Here is a 27,461-nt window from a genome sequence, read left to right as displayed (position 1 = left end):
AAGCTCACAATAAAATAGAGGACAGATCGTACTGCAGTTAAATTGTGATTTTGGTGTTGAGATAAAAAATGGATATTAATGTTCATTCTGCAAAAGAAAAGTGTACTTCATAGTACATAAATTAAATATATAAAGTTTCTTATTTTATAGTACATCTGTCTGCATATTTTAGAGTATTGTTCCATTTTATTACATTTTGATCAAGAATAATGCTCATTAAAAATCTAATATGACAATGAAAAAATTTATATGGAAAATTCTTGTCCTCTATTACAATTGCTATCTGCTCCACTTTTTGGAAACCACAGTAAATTAGACTTGGGCCATGGTAATCTTAATTATATCTTGAAATAGATGATGTTGGAAATATATTGAATAAACTCTTTTGGTGAGATTGCCTTTGCCTCTTAATTCAAACTCTATGTTCATATGCTTACATTATTTAAATTACAAAAGGCAGGCATCTGAAAAACTGGATGCTTTGTTGGGCAGTCATATTCATGAAAATTTATTCAATTGTGAGGAGGTCAAAAAAAAACAGGGAAGAAAAAAACTGCCTACTAATCAAAACGTAACATAAGCTGCACCATTTCATTTAAGCTACAAAATGCATAGATTAAAAAAAAAACAGCTCAATATTATCTCAGACTGTGTTCTACGAATTCATCCTACTTTTAGCTAGAGAGCAGTTGTAACCCAACCTATTTACTTGCTTTATTTGAACAAGACAGGAAATAAGAGCCATTGTAATAGGTGACACAAACACTCTGCATATCAGGTGGCTGACATGAAAGTGACAGATGAGAACATCACCGGATCCAACACTTTGGTTTTTGCTCCAAAGTTGTATCAAAGTGAAATGTTGACTCTGAATGCAACTAAAAACCCAACCAAAGTTTTATCTTGTCTCAGTTGGCTTTGTGAGAAGCATGAAACAGAGCATGGCATAGTAGGTGATACAACAGGCAAATTCAACTGTGTCACATGAAACAAATCATGATGATAAAAAGGGATTGGAGACAGTGAGAACTGCCATGGGCTACATGAAGGGCATTCTTTCACTCCCATGGCATTATGACCCATTGCTAAAGAATGTGTTTAAGTAATACTTAGAGTAAGGGTCCCAGAGCTGTGATGCAGAATGTGGCCAGACCTCCCTGTAGAACAGCCCTGTGAAGAGCCAACAAGCTGCCAGTGGGCACCTGAGGGCATGTAAACCTTCTGGGATATGTTTCATGAATTGCTTAATAAAAACTGTAGATTAAATCAGCTGCTCCAAGTATGAAGTTTGCAATCTACAGGTGATACACTGAGCCACAGACGTAACTACATTGAATATATGGAGCAAAGCTGTCTAATCTAACACCTCCAGTAAAGAGGTTTTCCTAATCTCCTTGTGAAATCAACAGTGTTAGCCAATTTTTATGTGTCTTCTTTCCTTCCTCCTTTCACTGAATTCCCTTGAAAGACTGAAGAACACCTTTTTATGTACTCTTTTTTTCCCTAACCAATCACCAACTTTTTAAACTTGTTCAGGTAATTTCAGTCCCAGGGACACATCTCTATGTGCAATCTTTATGATTATGCTTCCTTGAAGACCTTCAGTATTCTAAAATTGAAATTCTGTCTCAATTTTGCTCAACCCACCAAAAAACTGGCAAAGGACACTAAGTGGGAGGCCAGACCCCAAAATGTCACTGAGCCTAATCAGACACAGGACACTCAATTGTTCAACTCTTACTATATTAAGACTCAAAAATACCAGCCAGTGCTATTCAGATCAAAGCCAAAGACATTTTAAAACTCTGGATTTCTAGGCTTTCTTCTCTAGTCTCAGAGGAGAGTGCTAAGCTTTAGATGAAATTACCCCTTGCCCAGACTGTCTAAAGGAAAACCTTCATCACTTGCTGGTGTTCACCTCATCATGTCAGACATTGGTGACATTCACCCTTGCAAAAGGAAGAAGTGGTGTGAGGCCCAAAATCATTGGGTAATTAAGAGCCTTGTGCTGATGCAAGGGTGCCCCACCACGATGTGACTTGGAGAAGCTGTCACATCAGGCTTTGTTTGTGAGGAGGTGGCTACCCTCTCAGCAGCATCAGTAAATCTAGTATCAACATGGCATCTTTGATTGACACTTGATTCAGGTGAACTAGGACATAATCTCAGTAGCGAGATTATTGTCATAAGAACATCTTTAGGCATGCCTTGATGAGATTTTGCTCATCCTGCTTAGGTAGTACTCAAAAGGAAATTATTATAGTTGGTGATACAAAATGGAAGTTCTCTGTCACAGTCATTATATAACAATCTTTACATTTGATTTTGTCTTCATTTCTTACCCTTTAATAGAAATATTTATGTTTTTGTTTAGAAATAAGGCATGTATTTTAATTTTTATGAAATAAATTTTTGAAAATATATTCCTGCAATTGAGCACCTTTAATCCCCTCTGCAATCATAGAGGGCTTTTTATTTACACATAGACTATTCGATCAATGAAAATACTTGGATTTGCCGCAAGAAAATAAGGAACCGAAAGAAAATAGTGATTGATGTCAACCTTGATGACAACCATCTCCCCTATCTTAATATTAGAAAAACAACAGAAGAAAGAGAAGCACAATTGCATTGTTACCATTGTAACACTAAATTTGGTGATAATTTTTTTTTTTCAATTCTTGCTTATTCCTAGGGACAATAAAGGGAAAGGAGAAAGCTAATGCATCTGTATCAGACCCAATAGCAAAATGTAAAAACTAATTGCAAACCAATACAGAAGATTTTTGATAGACTTATTAAAATGTTGATCTAAGTATTTCTTTAATATATACTTTAGCATAAGTATTACAAATGGTGGTGCACAACTAGAAACGGTCTGTTGAAAGACATTAAAAAAAATGTTAGGGCATCACAGACTGACAGACATCCTTGAGGTAAAAACAGAACTTCCAAGTATATGAATAAAACAAAGAATTATAACAAATTCTCTTACGTTCTGTATATGTTAAATTTTCTGTCACAGAAGACTCCTGGAGCTCTGTAAATATCTTTGCTTACTTTCAGAATTCTTTAGTTGGAAGAAATTCTGGGTGATGATTAGAACTGAAAGCTAGTTCATCTACCTCTCTCTGTAAAACACATTATCTTGATTTACCTATTGCGGCTACTTGTAAAGCTGATTTATCAAAATCCTTGAAGAATAGTCTGTCAGCACTTCACAGCATTGAAGTTGTAAGGGGGTTTCCATATTTCCTTTGTTGTAGGATGAAAAAAAAACCTCTTCCATTCCCTAAAATCATAAACCTCCTACACCCCAGTCAGCCTTCACAAGTAGAGGTTTCCTGCATGTAGAATAATCAGCCATTGATTCAAGTCCCTCAGAAGGACCAGAAGATCTCCAGCATTCAAAATGGAGTCTCCATGGCAGCTTTCCCCTGTAGTTCTGCACTCCAGAGTAGAGCCCATTTGAGCAAAAGTAAGCAGCTCAAATCATTGTGTTACTGCTAACAAAAAACCCCAACAAAACAACAACCCCCCCCCAAACAAACAAACAAACAAACTAACTAACAACCTAACTCCATTTCTATTCAAAATCTAGTAAAGATACACACAACTGGACATAATTTCCAAGGCAGAGGAGATACTTGTTATCTAAAAAAACATATTGTAAAGAGTCTTTCTAAAGTTTACAATATCTTTATCAAGTTACACCTAATTTTTTCTAAATAACAATGTGCTGGAGCAAAGACAGTGATTTCTTAAATAATCCCTGTCCAGAAAAAAACAGACTGTTGAACATATGGTTAATTTTAAACACAGATGGAATTAAGCATGTGCTTCAGTTCTGTTCTGAGTCAGAAGTAAAAATTGAAGACCATAGCAATGTAATACTTTGCCATGTTGCAGCAGAATCAACTAAAATGTTGCCATCAGATTCTTTCATATGATTTCAATATCCTGCTTGAGCAGAGGGGGTTGGATTAGATGACCTCCAGAGGTCCCTTCCAACCTCAGCCATCCTGATGCTGTGAACACTGTAGAGATGAAAGCATGTTAGTTATATACTTATTTATTGTGTAAGGAATATAAACTATTCTCATTGTTTATGTAAATAGTAAAAAAAAAAACAACTAAAAGGCAAATGTGTCATTTGGATCATTCGTATTTCTTTATTGAGCTTTGATGAAAAACAGGCCATTTGAAATATTTCCAGCAACCATTTCAATTCCAAATGCTCCATACAAAAACTTGGTATCAGAGTTCAAACATATAAAGTTACATCTCATTATAATTTAATATTTAACAGCACTAATCATTTCTGATTTTTCATAATTAAGTTTACAAAAATAATGTTACATTTATAAAATAAATCAGCTTTTCCCAATAAATTACAGTGGTGCTCTTATTCAAAAATTGTAATATATCATACAAAATAGACAACAGCTTTTTGTCAGATAAAATACTAAAGTATATTTTTCCTCCAGTACATTTTGGCAGTGTGTGACAACATTTTATTGTACACTTGATATCTAAAGTTCACTGTGAAAAATAAAGTAAGCTATTATGCACATTTCTTATATAAGGCAAAGGTGGCCAGGTTGGGGACTGATCTTTATTTCCAATTATATGTTTTTAGTCAGACCAATACTGCCCTGTATATGTAGCTGAATTCATTTATCTGACCCAGTAAATTCATGCAGATCACCTAGAGTCCAACACTCTTTCTATGACAAGTACACAAAAGTGAGCCAAATCAGTAAACTTTTGGGCTGTTCAGTATCTGTCACACTTGTTTTACCTTTGTGTATCACTGCAAAGCATTGGTGGCCAACTTGTAAAAAAAGCAGAGTCTGGATACCCTTAAAGTTAATGGCAAAACTTCAGTACCTTATTCTGTCATAAAAACTCATATTAAAAGGAACTTGTAAAAAGAGAAATGCATTAATAAAAAACAAACAGTAAACAGCAGAAAGGAAAAGGATCTAAAAAGCAAAGGGCAAACACTAATGGCTACTGTATACAGACTTTACAAAAGCAAATACTTTAAAATAACAAAGAAACACAATGTCTACCTGGTGGTAGGTGCATTCTCATTAAAACCTTTTGAATATTCAGGTCAGCTCAGCATTTACTGTGTTGCATTTCCAGCCTACAAAAATGTGTTTGAAGAATCATTTTGGATTGTTTGAGCAAGTTTTACAAGCCAAGGGTGTAACTGCACCATCTCTGCATGCTGTGATTAATGAAGATGTCTGGTTCAGGGTGATCAACATCTCACCTTGAAGAATTTCTGACTCCACTACGTTTTCTCTTTGCAATAGTTTAGCAAACTGCAATATATTATTATCTCTTTTTTTTGTCTGTTTGTCTCTCACATATCTTCTGGTAGAAAGTCTGCTTTAAAGTACTAAATCATTCCTGTCTGGAATAAATAAAATATGTGAAGTGGTGATTTTCTTATGATGTTAGTATTGTATGAACAACATATCACTTCATATATCATAAAATATTACTTTCACAAATTGTAACTGAGTAGTATAAATGCCCCAAGTGAGCACGTGTCACAAGGTCCACTTTGTGCAAATTCACAGAGGGTCCAAATCCAGATGGGTTGTTATGGACTCCAGACACAAAGCCTAGTCAAGGTTGGATGCCCAGACTGGAAGGGGAGGAAGAGATGGAGAAAGGGCTCATCACAGAAAAGCAAGTCATCCCATGCTTCTGAAAACTTAGACATTGAGAGGATGGGTATATGAATTGAGAGAGTGTGCTGTCTTCTGGCTGCCTTCTGGCTTGAAATACCATGGCTCAAACCAGAAACACCTGGAACTGAACTCAGGCACATCTGCCACTGCAATTAGTAAGTCATAACTCTCCAAACACAGAGCTACTACATTAATTACAACTTTTCAGTAGGTGAATTTTAGTGATTGCTGAAACATGCATTTACTACCCAGTTAGACAAATAAACACAATGGCTGCTCTTACACTAGTAAACCAAACATCACAAAGCATCCTCTTGCCCTGACATGGTCCTAGTTAGACCTCATTTCAGTCTACAACTTCCTTGTGAGGGCAAGAGGAGGAGCAGGTACTGATCTCTCTGTGTAGTGACCAGGAACATGACCCAAGGGAATGGCCTGAAGGTATGTCAGGAGGTTTAGGATGGATATTAAGAAAAGGTTCTTCACCAAGAGGGCGGTTGGGGACTGAAACAGGGTCCCCAGGAAAGTGGTCACAGAAAAGTCTGACAGAGTTCAAGAAGCATTTGGACAATCCTTTCAGGTACATAGTGTGACTTGGGGATGGTGCTGGGCAAGGGCAGGGGTTGGACTCAATGATCTTTGTGGATCCCTTCCAACTCAGTATGTTCTGGGGTTCTGTGATACTCTCTGTACTCTTAAAGAGAAGGGCTGTGTTCAAAGTACCTGAAAGCAAAAAGTGTTGCTAGACTGGCCTAATTCCCAAAGTGAGCTCATAATTTTTTTGGGAAAGTACTAGTTAGTCCAGACCAAAAAGCCTACCAGTCCTTGTTCTAAGTATTTATCAATATAAATGCTTCAGCACTGGCCAATTGACTATATATAGACATAATATCTATATATGTTCTATATATAGATTTTAAGAAGTCCTCAAGCATATTCACCCAGGCAGGCCTTCTGCTTCATACAAACTGTTAAACAGGAAGGATCCGATGCTTTTGTTGAAGTTTTACTTAAAAGAGATGATCCTTTAAAATTAGGATTTTTTAAAAATAGTTGCGGTTTTCTGTCCATTAAGTATGTTTTCCTTTTTTTTTCCATTCATGGGCTTTTTTGGTAGCCTCATGTTCTACTATTAGTGGAATCTTGGCTTTTGCCTGAATAACCCACTTTTTCATATCTACAATTCACAGCTAAACAAGCACTAAGCAGTTCCATTACAATGAAAAAATTATATACACACCTAAAACAATAATATTAAGACAACAACTAAAACAGGAAATAAAAACATTAATCTGTGCAGTTATAAGATCTAAAAATAATATCTACCTCTATACATATTTGTCAGACTGCGGCATCCACAGTTACAGTTGTATGCAGTAGTCAGAACAGCATTACTTTCCAAATCATGAGGTGTTTTAAGGAACACCCACTTAGCAGTGGCTGCTGAGGAAATAGTTTCCTTTATCAACCTGAGATTTTAAATGTGCAAGTGTTCTACCAATCTACCTAGTGCATGAAAAGGAAGAGAAGGAAGGGAAGGAAGGAAGGATAAGACATAGATAAAAATATCACAATGGTTTTTGTTTCAAAATAGATTGCTGTGCAATGACTGAAGCTTGATTTGCAGACATTTTGTATTCTTGCCCAGAGCCTTGTGGAGGGGAAGGTAATGGAGTTTCTGGAGTTGCTGAAAAAAACCACAGAAATAATTATATACTTTATTAGCTTGGTCTACTCTACCTAGATACACTACTGCACTGAAAGGGAGTCCTGTTGCATGCTTGGAAAAGAGAGTGCCTTGACATGCTTGGAAAACAGGATATTTTAATGATCAGAATTTTTAGTTTATTAAAGATTGTGCATATAAAAACAATGATATATCAAAATGGAGCTGAATTTTTAAAATTAAATTAAATTCAGGTCAAAGTCTATTACTTAACACCATTTGTATACATACATTTTTAATGCACAATTATTTTAATTTAAGAATGATGAGGAAATAGCTCTATGAACACTGACAGGTCACCATGCTAATTAATATTTTAAAATGAAACAGTGAAGTGTTATGACAGAAGGCTAACTTGCAATTACTTACGTATCTGTTCTGTATGTACAGGAGCAGACATTGAACTTATGAGGACAGTTTGGCCAGTTAATGGATCTTGGGCTAAGTGAGGATGCATTGGATGATGCAGATGACTGGCATCATTAGAAGTACCTGCAAAAATAACATGAGCATATATCAATGCAAACGAGCGTGTTGTTGCCAGTGACTTATACTTCAGTAATTACATTTCCACAGAGTAAATATTTTGATTGGCAATTTGAATAATTGCCTCTGGGTATTCATTAAACAATTTAAGCAGACTTCAAGCATATTAAGCACTGTGTTTATTTTCACTGTTTTGACTGCAATAACAGTGTGTTTCATGAAATATTTCTAAGGATTCTTTCATCTGCCTAGGGAATTGTAGGACAACCCAGTAGTTACTGAGAAGTACATAGCAAAATCTGTTGTTGTAGGACTAAGTTAAACAAGATGAACTGCCAAGACAAGAAGGCTTTAGCTGACAATTACACAACACAAAGCTCAGCCAGTGAGTCAGAGTGGTCGCTTAGATCAGGGTTCCCTCAACATCCCAACATCCTAGATTCAATAATAATATAATATTTAATATTAATAATATTTTAATAGTTATTATATTATAAAATAATATAATTGTTTTATATAGATTATATAAAGATAATTTATATTATGTTGAATATAAATTCAACATAATACAAGATGGTAAATGTAACAAATTGATAGCTTACCTCCCAGTAACATTTCCTGAAGCAAACTGTCAATTTTAACAATTCCAAATAATTTAACCAATTGTATCTGCTCAATCATTTGCCAAGTGATGCTTTGGAGTGTAGGCAGTAGAAGAAGAAGTTCTCCAAATCTTCCTCTGGAGTCGTACTGACGGTCATTAATATAATCCTCTAAACTGATTTGGACTTGGAATCGCATATTCTTAATCTTCAATGGATTACTCAAGCCTTTTGCATCTTTAAAAATGACAAAAACTTTAAGTCAAGGCATATTACAATTTGGGAGGAGCATCTTACTGTTTTTAATTTTATTCTTTTCCATTCAGCTAGATAATATGAACAGATGCTAAATTAACAAAAATTACTTTTAATACAATCACATGTAAAACAATTGAGAGATATTTTTGTAAAAATACCTGGATCAAAAAACACAATTGCTTTCAAGCAAGCATATTCATTGTCATCTATTTGAATTTCCTGGAAAGGACGAACTAATTCATCCAGAATCCGATTTGCCACTCGGCAGATCTCCATTTCAGTGCTGTTGCGATGGATTATGTAATTGTTGCCTTAGAGAGAAAGAATATCAACATATGAATTAATAGAAACATTTTGATGTAATGTACTAGATTAAGACAATTTTCAAAACTACATTTCATATTGCGTGATCAAGGTAATTTTTTTAAGTAATAACTCTCCCTTGCATCAAACACAACTTTTCTTTGCAAACAGAGTATATGTGCAAATTATAGCTGTAACCCAGTACATAATCTGTACATATAAGTACACCAACATGTAATTACTGATTAGTCCACAGGACCAAGTTTGGTATTTGAACTTACAAGTATGAAGCAAGTAGACTTTCTGTTTTAATAACAGATAAATATACTGATATATTGATCTTAAAATGTATTCTTCCCTGATTAAAATAATATATCCCAAGCTGAATGACAAGGATTTGACTATAGAAAAGAGGAGACACTGGAAATGCTTCTTTTTCTAATGGATGTTTCTGTTGTTCCTAATAAAATTTAGTAGCATCATAAAATAATTTTACCTAGAGTTTTTTGGGTTTTGTTTTTGGTTTTTTTTTTTTTTTTAAATATCCATTTTGGAGGTCTTCACTATTGCATCTTTATTCACCTTCTGGAGAACACTAGGAATACCCTGGAGTTTTCAGAAGCCACCATGCAGTTTTGTGATAATTACATCACAAGTGATCCATGTCAAAATTACTCATAAAACAGATACCTGCCTCCAAGTATCAAAAATAAGCCTTGAAGCCTCAAATAAGTTCTACTTTTGGTGTATCTGCTGATGCTCATGATTTACTATTATTTTATCATTGTTTTCCTTTTTACCTTATTACTAATCCAAATAACATTGCAAATTTATTTTTCCCTGTTTCTGTTAATTTTGTTAGTGAAACTGTATCTAGGGAAATAACTACCTTAAGAAAGCCATTTGTACAGCTTTTGTCTTGAAAGGATTGCTGGTGAGAGAAATACCTTCAGACAAAGCCCTTCTTGTCCTTTTACTGTGGGCAAAAATAAATTCAAGCTAATTTAGAGCTATGAAAAGGCAGGCCCAAAGAGGAAGGAGAACAAGTAGTAGAAAATGTCCTTGTACCATACCACCAGTGAAGAGACAAATCTGAGTCTGTATTCCATATAGCCCTGCCTCACATCAAATATCATGTCCAAGACAACCAACAGCCTGTCTCAGGAAACAGCCCCAATGCTGACCATGTCTATGAGACCCTTTTTGGCAGAGTGCACTTCAGACTGGCAGAGCACTGTGTCAAACAAGGCTAACAAATGCCTCATCACATCACTCTCCACACCAGCACACATCTCATAACTGGGCCTCTCTGTTGCATGAACATGCTCCCATCAGTGACAACATCCTCTTCCCTGACAGCCATGTTCCCTTAATATAACCCTCTGCAGGAGCCATCTCAGCTGACCAAGAATGCGCTCCTGCAGAGGTGCCTCGGCACTGTGCCATGGGTGCACCCATCTGTCATGTGGCAGGGACAACAGGAATGATGTTTATTTACATGGTGGCCGTATGGGGACTATTGAGGAAGAAGTGAGAGGGGTCTTGGGAAAGTGAGTTGCAGGTAACATGCTATCTAGTATTTTAGCCAGTAGAGTCTTCTCTGAGTCTGAAGGACTCCTGAGAAAGCTCCAGATAAATGGTTTTCATGAAGACTGAAAATAATCCATGTGCAACAGGCTGGCTACACCTTTCCTAAGCAAAGGGGTTTTTACCTTTGTGTTGTTATTTTGTTCCATTTTTTTTTATGGGAAAAGGTGTAGAAAGGATGATAACGTAAGGAGTCAATTGCCAGGGAACTCCCTTAAATTGTAGTTTCTGCTTTCCAATAGACCTTTACCTGTATTAACTCACATGAAACCATCCACCTGCTTTTGCTAGGACAGGCACGTGACATTATGTCATTAATAGCTATTTAGCATTTACAGAATGCATTGCTTTGATTGTGCCAGAACAGTTGTTCCACTTAAGTGACTACATCGTTGCTAATGTACTATAACATCATCATCAGTAAGTAAAACAAAACTAATATTTACCTAAAAGTAAAATGTCCTTATATGCCATGGACCGTTTTGCTGCTCCAAGCAACAGGTGCTCCCCAGCATGTGCTCTTAGCAGGGCAACCTCATGAAAAAAAAAAGCAGACTCATTAGATGATAAAGCAGTAAGTTTCAATAAGAGCAAAAGAAAAGAACACACCTAACTGTGTGTTAGGTACATGTTGAAGACTAAGATTCCGATGTAAAATGTAAAGTGAATGTAAAAATCTGAACGCCATCAAAACAGCATTTTCTAATTAAACTGTCATTCTCTGTCATATCTAAATTCTGTCTAGATTTTAAACATCAGGTTCTGCAAAATACTTCTCAATAAATATACTACCTTCATTTCTTTCCTAGTGTGTAATCCCTTGACAAAGTTTTCTCTGGCATTTTAAGTTGACACTAAAAACTCCAGTGGGCTATAATGAACTATCACAGTAAATTTGGTTCTATCAGTGTTTCATTTTTCTCTTGAACCAAAAATTTATGTGGCACTTAAAAGAACTTTTTCCCAACAAAGCCAGATATGCTAACAGAGCCACTATTGTCCACAAAGGAATCCCAATTTGTGCTAGGAAGGAACTTGTGTTTATTAGTTTACTCTTAGTCACCTATTTACTTTCCTCAAGTTTTAATGTCTGCTTGAAATTTCAGCAATGGTGTTTATTTCCTCAAAGAACTCATCTCTTGACAAGTAATTCTAATCCAAGCCAGTCATTTTAGGAGAGCTATAAAGGTACACTGTACCTGGGTAATACTTATGTGTTAAGACTTCAGGTTCTCAGTAGAGTTACCTCAGCTGCTTTGGTCTCTTCTGTGGTTTGTGAATTAGGCTGACTCCCAGATTGGGAATCATTTTTTCAACACCAGATGGCTTATTTCATAACTGAATGCACAATGCCCCTTAGAAACTGTCTATCAAAAAATGAAAAACTGGCATTTGTTTTATCTCTCAACGTCTTTGTCCCTACTTTTCTAAGGTACTTAAGGTTTCAGAGTATTTCCCAACATGTACTCTTCAAGCACAGCAAGGGCATTTTCAGCCTATCATTCTAAGCTGATATTTCATTTTTTCAAATGCAGATAGGATTATTTTAACGATATTTGATACCTCCTCTTTTTCTCCATGTTGTCTTAACAACAAAAGCAGCAATTTTTTGCTTGCTTTTGTTGCCCTTGTGTAGTAATGACATTTGAAATTCTTTTTCACATGAACAGTTTAAACTTATTCGAGTATGCTGAGCTTGTGAACATATGTGTTCTGTGGGTCTGCAAAGACATAATTTAACTTATTTTTGGGGGAGTTTCCTGTGGCCTGAAACAGACCCATATTCCTGAGGAATGATACAAGGGGCAATGACTCAGTTCAAACCAAGGATGACCTAACACTTGCAGGATTTTGTTAAAAAACTGAGAGACTGAAGAAGCAAAAAGAAGGATTTATACAATTCCAGTTCACAGAGTGATTTTTAAGATGAATCAGATTTTGATGTGGAATCAAGAGATCCCAAGCAATGAATTAATGTCCTTCTGAGGCTGCTTGTCAGAGAACTAATCCCCACAATGTGGAGATTTTGGTTCTGGGTTTGCCAGTGCAACCTACTCTAAAAGCCAGTGATATATTAGAATATATTACAAATGTGATGTTACATCAGACCTCTGTCATAAAAACTCTTATGAATTTTCAATATTTGGTGCTTTTTTCCTTTATATACAATATAATTTTAGTACACTGTATTCTATGAAAGATTATTTGCTATGGATTGATATCAATATGTTTGGAATTTATTTGAGATTCTAATCGCTTTTGGTTTTTGCAAGTAGAGAAGTCTTGCTTCATGTTAAATAACATGCTGTCTTATACCATATTATAATGAAAGGTGAACATGCAAGGAATACTTTTTAAGGTCAGAAAATGTTCTGCTTCCAAAACACTAAAAAAAGAACAAAACACTTAAAGCCATGCTGCCTTACTGCTTCTTTTTGTTCATGTCTTTTCTGTTGTGGTGGTGTTACTTCACAACTTAAATAAAATAAATTAAGAGGGTAGGTCTAGTACTCAGCTCTATTTTTCAGACAAAAAAAGAATGAGTGCTTCATCCTGACATTTAAATACCACAGGCATAACAGAGCAGTAATTAGAGTTTTCTCTTTGGTCTCCTCTTATACCTGGTCATCGAGTGGTAGTTCACAGAAGCCTGGAATATATTTAGCCCATTCCACCAGGACCAAAAGTTGTTGCTTCATAGATTCACAGACATCACTAACACCAGCAATTTTCTTAGCATTTATATCAGTGCTAGCACCAGGACTGGAAATTGAGATCTGGCCATAATGAGAGAAAAAATGAATGATGTTAAATTTCATATAATTTTATTTTCACTGGTTAATAACATATTTAAGAAAAAAATCACAGCAGTAATCACATATACTCTTGAGAAATTCCTTGACCATATGGACCATTACCCTGCATGTAAATGATAAATTTTTCTTTTTCATTATTACCAGTTTGTATTGCAATATGCTAAAATTTTAATTAATCATATCATGGTACAATATCTTCTCATTCCACAATACTATTTTTAAAAATATAGAGCTCTTTTAATTTGTAAAAGGGAGGTGTTTTAGGTTTTTTTTTTCTTTAAAATGGTTGACATTTACTTCATTTCAGAAAAAAAAAAGAAGAGCTTATAGTGGCATGTAGTAATATTAAGGGACAGAGATAATAAGACAAAGAGAATGATAAAGGGGTAGTACGTTCTTCTAGTGTAAAGACAAGTATCATTAACTTTAGAAGGTAAAACAGGGGGGTTTTAGTGCCTGGAGGAGAATGGTTTGTAATGATGAAGTAGTGGCATAGGCAGAAGTCTGAGATGTTTCAGAGGAATTGTAAAGGATATGAGTGTGCATTAGACCACTTGCAGGAAACAGTGTTCTGTGAAATGGCAAGAGAGCAATATCTTTCTGGGCCTGAAGCTGGACACTTCTACTGAGCCAATTCCTGAAATTCTTAATGACTTTTCAAGGAAAGGAACAAAACCAGGCTTTCTCTTGAGCCAGGCAGGAAAGCCAGCTTAAGATAAAGGCAAACCTGAGAAGGTAAGGCCAGTTTATAGTTGCTATCAAACAAGGGAAGCAAAAAGAAAAAGAAAGCAGAAAAGACAAAATAAAAGAAAAAAGGAAACAAAGTAAAAAAGAGAGAAGAAGAAGAAGAGAAAAACAATAAAAAGTGAAAAAGAAAAAATGTAAAAAGAAAAAGAAAAAGAAAAAGAAAAAGAAAAAGAAAAAGAAAAAGAAAAAGAAAAAGAAAAAGAAAAAAAAAGAAAAAGAAAAAGAAAAAAAAAAAAAGAAAAAAAAATAGAAAAAAAAAAAAAAGAAAAAGAAAAAAAAAAAAGAAAAAGAAAAAAGGAAAAAGAAAAAGTGAAAAAGAAAAAGAGAAAAAGAAAAAAAAAGAAAATAAAAAGATCACTGTACAAGGCCGATAAAACTGACTTGCCCTTTATGTTTTATTACTGAAAGCATATTCAGGGAATTATGTAGTGTAATTATCTTCCTCAGGAAAAGAAATTAATTGTTTGGTCTTCCACTATCACGTTCCTACACTTTTCAGGATGGTGGAAAGTATTTAGTTTGACTCCTACCAGTTCCCTTCATTCATATACCCATGTTAAACCCCACAGTGGGATCTGTAGTGAAATCCCTTATCCTTGGTAGTCAAAAGGAGTTGTGCTTCTGAACTAAAGCTCTGTGCTTCCTACATAATTCAGCAGTGTAAAACAGTGAAAACAGCTTAGATATTTATGTCAGTCAACCAGCTGAACATTAGCTCTCAGGGAAATACAGCAGCTAGGCAGGTGAAAAATTCCTCAGACACATAATTCAAAGGCTATCATGTAGCAAAGAGGTTAGAGGTATTGCCTCTTTGTAGACAGAGAATATGTGAAATCCGTGCTATAATCATGAATCCATTTCTGGCATCTCCTTTACAAAAAGGAGGCTGAAAATACTGATATTCATTCAGGTGAGAGCTACCAGAGTGATTCAGTCTAGAAAACCTTTAGTACAGAAAGACAGTAAAGAAATTCAATACATTTCATTTTTCTCCAGAAGAGTAAAAGGGGTCTTGATCATGATTCAAAGGTGCAAAGAAGAGATTTCTGATAGTAGGTCACACTCTGATCTACCTGAAAATGATACTACAAGAAGGCAAAGAAGAGGTAGATTGTTTAACTGTTACTGTTAGACATACTGACTCATGAAGTTAATACATTCTCCTTCCCTTAATATATTTAATTAAAGCTGTGCATTTTTATAATTTACATCTTACATTACAAACACTACAGTCTCCATGCTGAAATTACTTGGTGAACTTCTGCTGGGGATTCATGGGATGACTCCCATGGAGTTCATTATGAACACCTAGGATTGTATGTCTTGACAAGGATATGAAGTTATGAACTTTTCAATTTCTATTTCTCTATTGCTTTAACCTGCCTTTCATTTATGGGGTACAACACAGGAATCACTGACTTGATAGAATCGTAGATTAGGACAGGTTAGGAGGGACCCTGAAAGACCATCTAATCCAACCTTTTATTGGAAAGGAATACTAAAGATTATCTAACACTCTCTCCAATTGCATCTTGAAAATCTTCAGTGATAAGGACTCCACCATATTCCTGGAAAGGTTGCTCCAGTGATTGCTTGTTCTCACAGTAAAAAATTTCTTTCTTATATTGAGGTGAAATCTTTCCCAGTGTAACTTGTACCCATTAATGAGTTGATGAACATGAAAATATAACACTGTATCCCAGCTGTTCTGAAAACTTTCAGGGACAGATGCCTTTACTCGTATGAGAGTCCAGCATGCTCTTTTCATATTTACATAATCCCGGAAGCCTTTCCCAGGTGCGTATGAGAAAAATTGTACTTAGACAAATACCCCCCTGTAAGGGATCTTAAGGAACAAAATTACTAATTTTTCGTATTTATTATGAACACTTCAAAAGGGTCTATTTTTCCTTATTTAATATGAACATTTCAAAAGAGATGAATGCCACCCTCTTCCTCATTTCACAGCTGAAGTACTTAGATAATCATTTGGGACACTACCACCTCTCTAAGTCTCTTCTCAGGACTGAACTCATCTTAGAGACCTATTCAATTGAGGGAAAAAGAAGTACTTTTAGGACTTCTTTGCTTTTCCATCATGCTAATGAAGTTTTTTGGACTTTGAGGCCAAGACTGTATCTTCATATATGCTTGACATAGTGGAAGCAATTCTGTTCTACTAAAACATAACAAATAGTAAGTACAATAAATTTGTGTATACACAAGGAGATGTTTTAGGCCAAGAACCTACTGTTTGAAAAGAACTTTGTGCTATAAACAGCTGAGGATGTGATTCTGTTCAAGACAGTTCTTATTCCTGAATTGCAAATACCAGTTGGAAATGATTAAGGAGTACTATAAAAAAAGCACAATAAGCAAGTTCAAAAAATTACGAAGGAGATAAATATAGATATATTTTTCATACTGTATAGGTAGGAAAGGTAGGAAGGTACATTATGTTCATCTAGTCTGCCCAGACATGCAATATGTGCCAAAGACTATAACCCAGTAATTCCTGCATCAATTCTCTACAGGCAGTTCTAGCCTAAGAGAGATACTTATAAAGGATGAGATTACAAAACATTTGGGGATGTATAAATCAGTCAGCATGAAATCATAAAGATGGCAGTTAAATTCTAAGCAAGTTAGTAAGAGGTGCAAGAACGCAGAATCAATGACCATGATTTATCTGAGGTGCAGAAAAGGACTGGAGACTGTTCCATTCAGCAATTGATTCGATAGGAAAAAAAAAGAGAAAATGAAGTTCAGATGAGACAAAGAAAATTTAGAAGTGAGATGTGAATAGACTCTGCAGTTGGAACACTTCTGTTTGCCTTACTTATAATGTCTAAGGATATTAAAAATAGGATTTTCAAAAGACTGTAAGGAAATTAGAGTCCACACCCCTTTGAATGTAATGGCTTTGGACAAATTTTTCCCTATGTTTCATGGGAAAGCCTGCTTCAAGGATAGATAGATGCCACCAGCTGCCTAAGACAGCAACTGATTTAAAAGCAGTAAGAACCATAAACCTTTATTAAGAAAGGTGCCTAAGACATATTGTTCTGGACAAAGTAGAATTTTTTTATTGACTATGCTTCAAGAATGTATTCTATTACTGCTTCTTCCATTGAGAAGAGGAAGTTGTGTGCATTTTGGAAGTAGGAAAAAAGTAATCTCAATAATTATTTTTGATACAATAAGAAATTGAGAAGTATTTAATTTTAGTAAAAGTGGTCTTAACGTCACTAAACAATTTTGTGATAGATCTCAGTACCTGGCGGGAGAGTGTCTCGGCTTGTGACAATGTGCTAATAGAGGGACTGTTGCAGCCATCAAAAGTGTTTCTTCTTGTACTTATCCTGTCCCGTTCATTTTGTACAGCTGGAAAAGAATATTCATCTCATTTATTGACTTGTAAACACTGACACAAAGAATAATTTCAGAACTTTACTAGATTCCAGAAGATAACTCTAAGAACCAAAAGGTATGACATTCAAAGAAGATGATCTTCATTTAGCTCTGAGTGATGAGGAAGGATGATAGTACTTGTTTACAGTCGCTATTGGAACACTACTTCCCTGTAAAAAGCACGTATAACTAATTGCAGATAGACACTGAATCATCTGCACTTCTGTCACTAGCTTAATTACAGTCAAACCTCTTTCTTCCTTTGAACTTGAACACATGGTCTCAATTTCAACCAATTTAATAAGTCAGTCTTTATGATAACAGCAGAAATGGATATTTCCAGACTGCCAAACAGGTCAGGTGGTACAGCATCACCACTGAAAAAATATGTCTCAGAGGAAGTATGAACACGCTACTCATGCTCTGATGTAGGAAACAATGAAACAGGAACGAATCATGAATTTAAGCCACTAGTAAAATAATTTTGAGACTTAAATCTCATGTTCCTCCTCAATGACATTGCATTCCTAGCCAGTTTATGGAATATTAACTAAGTTACAGGGGAAAAAAAAACCAATCCAAAAACTAGCACACCAAAAAAGTTTTAGGACAGTAAATTCAGTAAGTTTTGTCTCATGGAGTCCAAAATCAGGCATTTGAAAGAGCTTTGGATAGGGAATCTGTAATCAGCATGTGTAAGGTTTATAAAGCAAGAAAGTATGCTTTTAAACTAAAGGAAGAAGAAAAAAAAATAAAAAACTGACAGTCAGATGCTTCTAAAACCTAGATTATGTCCAAGATTAGGCCAAAGAAAATGAAAAAGGGGGAAAAAAATTATTGTGCCAATGGAAATCTTTCTATTGCATGAGGAACTTCATTGTATTTTAAGAGCATCAGCTTTATTCCCAAAGATACGTTTGCTATATTGTGGGAAACAATCTGCATTACAGAGTTAAGGAGTAGTACAAGAGGTTTTAATTAGAAAAAAAACAAAAAACCTCTGTGCACCGAGTAGGTTCAGGATTTATCCGAACAATGCACACAGTTTATTCCAGAGGTGCACTAACTTTTTTGCAGTTGGTACACTCACTGATGGGCCTTCTACTAAGGTCACAGGAAGAAATCTTGTGTGGTGACAAACACACAGTATGTTGTAGACAGGAAAGAGAAAATATAACCTTTTGTAAAAGAATGCTGAAACAAACAGCATTCTTTTAGTCTATTAAAATAAATTCAGCATTGATTAGTTTTGCAAAAATAGTAAGGTATTCTGACAATACATCACTAGTGAAAATCACTAGTGGAGCACATTACCACCATGGGTGGATGCTTTAATTTTCTTCTACATACACATAATTTTGGATTATTAGACTAGACTATGTGGCTAAAGCTTTATTGTCAATTCAGGCTAAAATTTTCTTAAATAGAGACTCCATGAGAAGGGTGGTACATTTGCTGAAAGAGGACTTGTAAAGCTTTTAATAACTGAAGCCTCTCTTATCTTTGTCCCAAAGAAAAGAGATTTGCTAAAAACATGAGAATCTATCATAGACTCTATGCTATACTTACTTATACTATGAGACATGCCCTGATCATGTAGAGAGGTTATAACAAACAAAAGCAATGTTGAAAGTCTTAGACACAGTGGGATCAGAGTAGGGCAGAGTAGCGTTAAGCGGGTTAAAATTTTGTGCTGTGCACCAGGCTGCATTATCATCTTGAGGGAAATGAGCATTTCTCTGTTTTGGGCTCCCCAGCACATGAAAGCTGCTGGAAAACTAGGTAGTGTCCAGCAGAGGCCTGTGGAGATGTAATCCACAAGATGCACAAGGTGCAGGCATCTTTGCTTATGTGGAAAAAAGAGGAGCAATGTGGATGTGAGGGTCTTCATTTCTGTAGCATACAGAAAATGGAACCAGATTCTTCTCAGATGCATAATGAAAAGACAAGACCCAATGGACACTACCCTAACTGCAGTAAGAGATATTCTAACTAGTTATAAGGAAAAAAACCCTTCCCAATGAGGATGGTCAAGTACTGGAAGAGCTTGCAGAGTGAGAGTTTGTTCAATCTCCCCTCCCACAGACTGTGTAAATCTGTCTGGACAGGGTCCCAAGCAACCTGACTGAACTTAGATGTCAGCCTTGGTTTAAGTGGGAGCTGAACTAGATGAATTCTAGATGTCCCTTCTGAGGTAAACTTTTCTTTAATTCCAGGTTTTGAAAGTCTGTAAAGTTCTGCTATTTGCAAAACTTCTAGGGCTGCTGCATATTCACAGATCTTCCCCTTTCTTCACATCAGATTCATAACATATATACAATATGTTACTGACTTAATGGCTCAAATTCCAAAAGGCCAAAGTGTCTTAAAGGAGATCCACATTAGCAGGCAAACCTATTTCATACCCTGTGTAATGCTGTTTAGAATATCCCCATGGAGCTTCAAGGAGAAAAATCCATTTTACTTCATACCAATAACTTGATCACTAGCAAAGAACTACTACTAGACAGATACTTAAGAGCATAAAGAAAAAGCTTCCTTTGTACAGACAAAAAGTATGATAGCCACATTACAAGAGAACTAAGCATTCACATTTCAGGCTGGCCTGCAAGCAGATGCACCACGCTCCAAACAAAAAGGTAGCAAAGTTTGTGACAAACCACATTTGAGTGTGTATTTGAAACAGATAAGGACATCTTTTACGTCTACATCATTTTTGTCTTTGAAACAACAGCCCAAACAAAAAAACAAACCCTCTAATATTTGCACTGATCTTTTTTCCCTGTTGCTCTGATCTTGTGGTGATCTGGTCCTTTGACTCTGACTGAAGAATCACTGTGACACATGCTTCTCATATCTGTCAGTGAGATCCTAAGTAACAATTTTCCTATATTAAGCTCTAGGGAAATCAGATTTTTTATTAATTAATGTGGACACTCCACTGACTGCTACCACTACTCTTCCCACTACTTTTTCACTCAATTTCACAGTCCTTTGTCTGGCTTAAATGTTTCATTCATTTAAATTTAAGGGAAGAACCAGTAAATTGGCACTGTCATTACTTAGGGCAGGGGAAAAACCAGCCAGACAGTGATTTTATTACTCACTTTTGGTAAACATTTTAAGTAAAATCTCTTTGTTTGAAATATATTCCAGCATATGGCTCAATATGTAGAAATCAATGAATTTTGGTGACAGAATTAATGAATTATACAGTTGCAAATTCACTTTAAATCCATGGACTTGTTAATGTTCCAAGTGCTAGAACTGCTTACTCCCTTGAAAGTTAGTAGACATTGATTTCACCTCAATATAAACGCACTTTCCCATTATGAAGGTATTGTAGCCAACTTTCCATTGGTTTATTCTGCTGGAGTTTTTTAGAATTTTCATTATATTTCAAAGCTAATTAGGACTTTTTCTTTGTATATCAAATAATAAATTACTCCATTACCTTCCTTTTTCATTCCTGCTCGAAAACACTTTTTTAAACGACAATATCTGCATTGATTCCTTTTGTCCTTGTCAACAATACACTGTCGGTTGAATCTATCAGAGACAAGAAAAGGTAAATGTATAAAGCATTAATAAAGTATCACCCTGATTACAAAGAAAAAAATCAACAAATCTGTCCTGTCAGAATAATGCCTATAACCACAGACTCTCTTCTTCAGTTGCAATGATTATTCTTCTTTATTAATCAGTATTGAGAGGTGTTTCATACCTGCTATTTTTCCAAGAATATATGTACATGTATAAACACGTGTAGGCATTGGAATAGGCAAGTGTGGAAAATTTTGTAGGTATGTACATCATTTATACCTCAATTGATTTGTGAGGTAAGTCAGTAACTGGCTGCATCAAATGGAAGTGGAAGAAAAAAAATGAAGAAAATCTGCAAATAGAAAAAGCAAAGAACAATCAAAGAAAAAGACAAATGTTGCTGGCATAGAGGAGCCCCTTAGCTGCAAAACCATTACCCTTGTCTGGCAGTGTTTACTCCTTCTGGGAGGTAACAATGAACAAGCTGCATGTTTTATCATTACAGATGGCAACCTAAACAGGAAATGAGAGGAACCAACACAATGAAATAAAGACTTGAGGAAATACATGGATCATGACACTGCAAGGCAGCTTACCCGGGCTATTATGCACATCTACAGGTGTGCCTAAGGGATTACATATGAGCCGTTTGTCCCTCTCTCCGTCTATGTCTGCCTTTTTTTCTTTGCATGTGTTTGTTAGATAAACAGACTCTGCAAAAGCAGAGCTCTTCCTGAAATCACTTATGTCAGCTCTTAACACACCACTTTAGGGGTATGTCTATGCTATATCACTGTATGATGTCTATAAGGGAGATGTTTCCTTTTAAGAATATTACACAACCAAAGAAGAGTGTAGGAAACAACATTTCCAGTAACAAGCCATTCTTATAAGTTTTATCATCACCCCATGCAATAGCACAGGGAGACAGAGATTGGGGGCTACAGTCAGTTCATCACATGTTGTCTCTGCTGCTTCTTTCTGCTCAAGGGAGGACTCCTCTCCGTCTTCATCTGCTACATTGTCAGGTCCATCCCAATAGAGACAGTTCTCCACAAACTTCTCCAATGTTAGTCCTTCCCATGGGCTTGGTTCTTCATGAACCGCTCCAGCATGGGTGCTTTCCACAGTGTGCAGTCCTTTAGGATTGGGCTGCTACAGCAATGTGTCCCCTGCAGGGTCAACAGTCCTGCCAGAAAACCTTATCCAGTGTGGGGTCTTCCTTCCACAGGGCCACAGGTCTGGCCAGGAGCCTGCTGCTGCACAGTCTTCCCATGAGGTCACATCCTTCTTTCAGGCATTCACCTTCTCCAGCAGCAGGTCCTCCATGGGCTGCAGGTGGATATCTGCTCCCCTGTGGGTTTCCATGGGTTTCACAAGGACACTTGCCTCATCATGGCCTGTACCATGGGCTGCAGGAGAATCTTTGCTCCAGCACTTAGAGCACATCCTCCCCCTCCTTCTCCACTGACCTTGGTGTCTGCAGAGCTGTTCTTCTCTCATATTGTCTCTACTTTTCTCTGGCTACAATTTTTTTCTGCACAATATTTTTTTTTCTTCTTGAATACATTATTCCTCCAATTATTACCACCATTGCTGATAACAAAGCTCAGCTTTGGTCATCTTGGAGATGGCTGGCATTGGCTTCACCAGACATAGGGGACATTTCTGACACTTCTCACAAGAATCCACTTTTGTAACCCCACCGCTACCAAAATCTTGGCATGAAAACCCAATATTCCCCTTCAGTGATTTGTTTAAATGTACTGAGTTTTCCATATATTCTGCTTATGACTCAGAATGGACAGTTTATAGCCCTGAGCCGACACAGATAATTTCATCAAACATGGTGCAGTGTGATATTTTGGGCACCATTTGGAAATTAACAGATTGCCATTCAGACAGAAGGGGGAAATGGCTGCTCAAAAGACCTGTGCGTCACACCAGGTGCAGATGTGTTTGTACAGTCCTTAAAACAAGATTCATAAATCTTAGACTTTCTATTCAGAAGCTACCTTCATAAGGAAAGAATTTTAGAAAACAGTTAAGTATTACAGTTTTCCCACTGAAGTGAAAATATGATCATTTTTCTTTTTTTTTTCAGAGATGACTTTTGTAATCATAAATAAAAGAGTGAAACAGTTTGTGAGTGATGTAATGATATCAACAGTATCATCAAGCACCTGGAACATAGATTCTGGAATGTGTAATATCAAGTAGCATTCCTTAAGAAAAAGCTGAAAATCCCCCGACATGATTGAAAAATTCTGATAAAGTATAAATATAATTTTTGCTTAAATTCATTAATATAGTGCCTCTAGATGAACTTTTGAAATACCTGCATGAATAGACGTGGTTTTTCCTTATGCTGCGTCTAAAAAATCCCTTGCATCCATCACAGCTGGAAGCACCATAATGTTTTCCGGTCGCTCGGTCTCCACATATTGCACAGAGACTACTGACCCCGTTGTCAGCAGCATTCATGTTGACAGCTTCTCCTGAACTGTCTGACAAGAGACAAGAACATACATAGTTATGGATAAGACTTCCAAAGACCACCCCATGAGCAGGTTGTACCTAAACAGAGGCTTTTCTGACCTTATATCTTTTAATTGCCACTTAGGATTTATATAGTATGACCCATCTGATTACATCTGGTTCTCACTGACATGAACACTTTCAAAGTGATAGATATGTTAAAAGAACTTATGAAGTTCATAACAACAAATAATTGAGCTCTAAACTCTTTTCAGCTGAAGGGCTAAAAATTAAAGTGCCCCTCTGCATTTATAATTTCAAATGTTCCTACATATGTTCCTACTAACATGAAGAGGAACTTTGGCACAAAGCAGTCTTAAGATCTCATGTATCAGCTCTCATACAAGCTAGCAATAGCTGGCAACTCTCTTACAAAGATTTATGACATTAAAAAAAAAAAAAAAAGAAGGAATTTGTACAACTTAATTTTAAAAAACCAAAACATGCTAAGAGTATTAACATACTGTTAACATGTCTCTCATTTCCTTGAAGATATTTTTGACAGGAGCACTGGTGCAGTCTTTCCTTGCACAGAATATTAGCTATGTGATTAACAATTAGTCACTGAATATGGTAAACACTAGTGAATAAATTCACCTGAAATCAGCTATATTTATTCTTTGCGTCACAATGTTAACAGACGTGTTCAAAGAAACAACTGCAAAATATCTTTTTCTGTTTTGCTTCTGGTTTAAATAGAAGGAAAACATATCCTAAGCATTTCTTTCTGTTTTGTCCAGGAGAGGAAAGAGTGTCACATGAATCAGATATGTAAAAATGAATTCAAAAGTCAAGTACATGAGTTCATGAACAGTATACCGGATGAACAGTAAAACTGTTAATATTGATACGTAATATTACTCATATTGTATAGATTCAACCGAAATGTAAAACACAAATACATTATGAAATTTCCATTGTGTCCCACAGAGCTTAAAAGTTAAAGAGTTCTTCAGATACAGAGAGAAGCAACCTTTCTGTTTTGTTTTGTTTTACTGAGCTGTAATTGATAGGAATTACATCAAAAAGAAATCTTAGAAGAATTCAGTTCTGTAAATAATTTATTTTAAAATTAGGATTGTCATGACTTGAAAATTTTAAACTACTTTTAAACTAGACTACAGAATTGTTTTAGAAAAATAAAGGACCTTTTTTTTTAGTTTTGTAGCTTTGCATCATATAGAATAATTGAAAATACAAGTTCTGCACGCATATATATACATATATATATATATGTATGTATATATGTATGTATGTATGTATAAGGGCATACTTATTTTCTTTGCTATTATTATGAACCAAGATGTCTAGAAAACTGACCTGCTGTTGAAAAATTCTTTGATTTCAACAGAACTGTTTAATCTGCCTGAATGTGGCTTGTTAAACTTCTCTAAATGTTCCTAATTAATTTAAACAGCTAGAAAAGATACACAAGAAGGTTCATAAGGGGCAGCTTTCAGTTCCAAACTAGCACTATAACAATACAATGTTTTTATAAATGCTATAAGAAAATACTAAGGCTAAACTCAATACAAACTCTAACTATAAAAAGGCTGCACCTGATAACTAATAATTATTGAGCTAATCACTTACAGTCATAATTTAACCAGCTCTATCTCCAACACATAATGCAACCAAGCACAACCTCCCTAATCTGCCTTCTCATTTATTTAACATTAACAGATCCAAAAGGTTGCTATTCAGCAAAAAATATATGACCAATGAAATACCCCTATTAGAACAAAAAAAAAGCAGAGAAATCATCTAAAGTTATATAATCATTGTTGACAGCTACAAATTTAGTTAGCGCATAAAGTTCTGGTTTTTCTTCCTAAACTGATAACCAAATCTAACCTTCTGTTTACTAAACTTGCTGTAACTTAACATCAGAAATTCAGATAAAACTTAAAGCACAACAATAAAAAGTTAATTATGTTCTATATGGCAGGTGCTAAATATTTTTCCTGCAAATCACTGCATAAAAGGTTCTGCCTTTTAAAAATACATACTACTATAGAACTATGAATTATACTTTAAGACACAATAAACAAACATTTTTAGTGTATTAAAAGATTTTGAAAGGCCATTTTTGAGTAGTTTAACTTGCTTGATACTTTTATTCACTTTTTTTTTGTCAGTATTAGATGGCAGAATGAAAAGATGTGCTTTCTATTTCAAGCATAACTTGAGAAAAATTCTCAAAAACTGCATATAAAAAAATCTGCCTAAAGTGTTACATTAACCTCTTTTTCTCAACTAAACATTATCCTCTAGAAAGCCAATGTGATTCTTTTTAAATCACTCTTGTGAATATATACACTTAGCTAGAAAGGCTAGATTAATACTTAAATAAAATAAATATTAGTATAACAATTAGAAACTAGGCATCAAGAAACAGTAGCTAATTTTTTTCACAAACCTCTAGATAATTTTTTCCTTTCCTTCTGAAAGTTATATACAAAATATACTTCCATGTCCAAACTGTCAATACTAGTTATTCATTTGTCTTACAGTAAATAAAACAACTGCTGAATAGACCATTTTTTTCCCCTTTGATTAACTGACTGGTGACAGTACAGCTATTTTATTATATATAACCTCTCTTTTATTTTCCTTAAAGAATTATAATGTTACTAACTCAGAGTCAGCGATGAAGTGTAAGAGAGCAGATTTGTAGTTTAAAAACAACCCCCAAATGCTCCATTAATAAAACATTTAACTAACACCTTATAGCATTACTTCACTTTTTCTGTTAACTAGCTTGAATTTGCCTCAAAGGGCAGAACTCACCATTGCCATTATAGAGAATCTGCATAGTTTCGAACTCCAGTGCTGTATATGTTGGATCTAAAACTTCACTGTAGTTTGCCATTTCCATGTCCAGTATTGGTTCTGAGAGCCGCATCATTGAATGCAAAAGCAGTGAAAAAGCTGTTCAAATGTACAACCTTCCCATTCTGTTTCACAGTGATGGATAATCCAAAGTTAACTATAACTGTGTCACTTGAGTGCAGCAATGGGAGGAGCTGGAAAACTGCTTCTGCATGCTGTATTTTACCTGGATATTTTTTTTTCTTTTATGATACAGTGCAACCTTTCTGATAATCTTGGAATGCTTTTTTGAAATAATCTTATCAGGAGTTGTACTGGTTCCAGTTCTTGCATGAACCCAAGGACATGCAGGAAGCTTCCCATCCCTCATGCCTTGCTGTACATTTTGCTGTCAATGTGTGGTACGAACGGTTCTAAACAAACTACTCTGGTTGTTCTATGTAGAAACTAAGTTCCTATGCCATTTTGCTCTCTCACTTCAGAACAATAAGGAAATGTGATATGATTATGGACTATCTCAAACTATACCCAAATCACATACCTACATATTTTAAAAGACAGCTGTAAAATCTGCCATTTTACAGCTGGTAATGTTCTTTTCCACTGGCAATGACTTAGCTCTGTAGGCATCCTTAAGCAAGGCTTCAAGTAACACAAGTCTGCAGCAAGGCCCATTCATAAATCCCTTCCATCACACACTGTGCTGCTGCAATGGCTCCAGGCACTGTACCCTGCAGCCTCTCAGACAGTGGCTTCCTGCTCTAACCCTTCTTCATACAAAATGTGATGCATGCATGGCCCTTCCAAGTGCCAAGAATTATTAACCACCTTCTCTGTAATGAAGAATCTCTGGGTAGGTCCACAGCTCATCAGCTGGTAGACATGGTGTGTACAAACCCAGTTA

The 27,461-nt window shown here is 35.7% G+C and overlaps 1 protein-coding gene across 2 annotated transcripts; it reads right to left on the bottom strand.

Annotated features, from left to right (window-relative positions):
* Window positions 1–7,276: 7,276 nt before the first annotated feature.
* Window positions 7,277–26,633, bottom strand: HNF4G (hepatocyte nuclear factor 4 gamma). 2 transcript variants are annotated; one of them, XM_030971700.1, is made up of 11 exons: window positions 26,516–26,633; window positions 24,323–24,332; window positions 23,526–23,690; window positions 21,099–21,193; window positions 17,511–17,617; window positions 13,292–13,447; window positions 11,117–11,204; window positions 8,939–9,091; window positions 8,523–8,759; window positions 7,804–7,926; window positions 7,277–7,395 (listed from the first exon to the last, which is right to left on the bottom strand). In XM_030971700.1, the coding sequence occupies exons 1-11, from the start codon at window positions 26,631–26,633 to the stop codon at window positions 7,277–7,279; spliced, it is 1,371 nt and encodes a 456-aa protein (XP_030827560.1). The 2 variants fall into 2 exon arrangements, with proteins under 2 accessions (XP_030827560.1, XP_030827559.1); XM_030971699.1 differs by lacking the exon at window positions 24,323–24,332 and having other exon boundaries at window positions 23,526–23,694.
* Between the last annotated feature and the right edge of the window lie 828 nt (window positions 26,634–27,461).

This window comes from Camarhynchus parvulus, chromosome 2, assembly GCF_901933205.1.
Source record: "Camarhynchus parvulus chromosome 2, STF_HiC, whole genome shotgun sequence".
Classification (NCBI taxonomy): Eukaryota; Metazoa; Chordata; class Aves; order Passeriformes; family Thraupidae; genus Camarhynchus; species Camarhynchus parvulus.
This window is presented reverse-complemented; position numbering and strand designations above follow the sequence as displayed.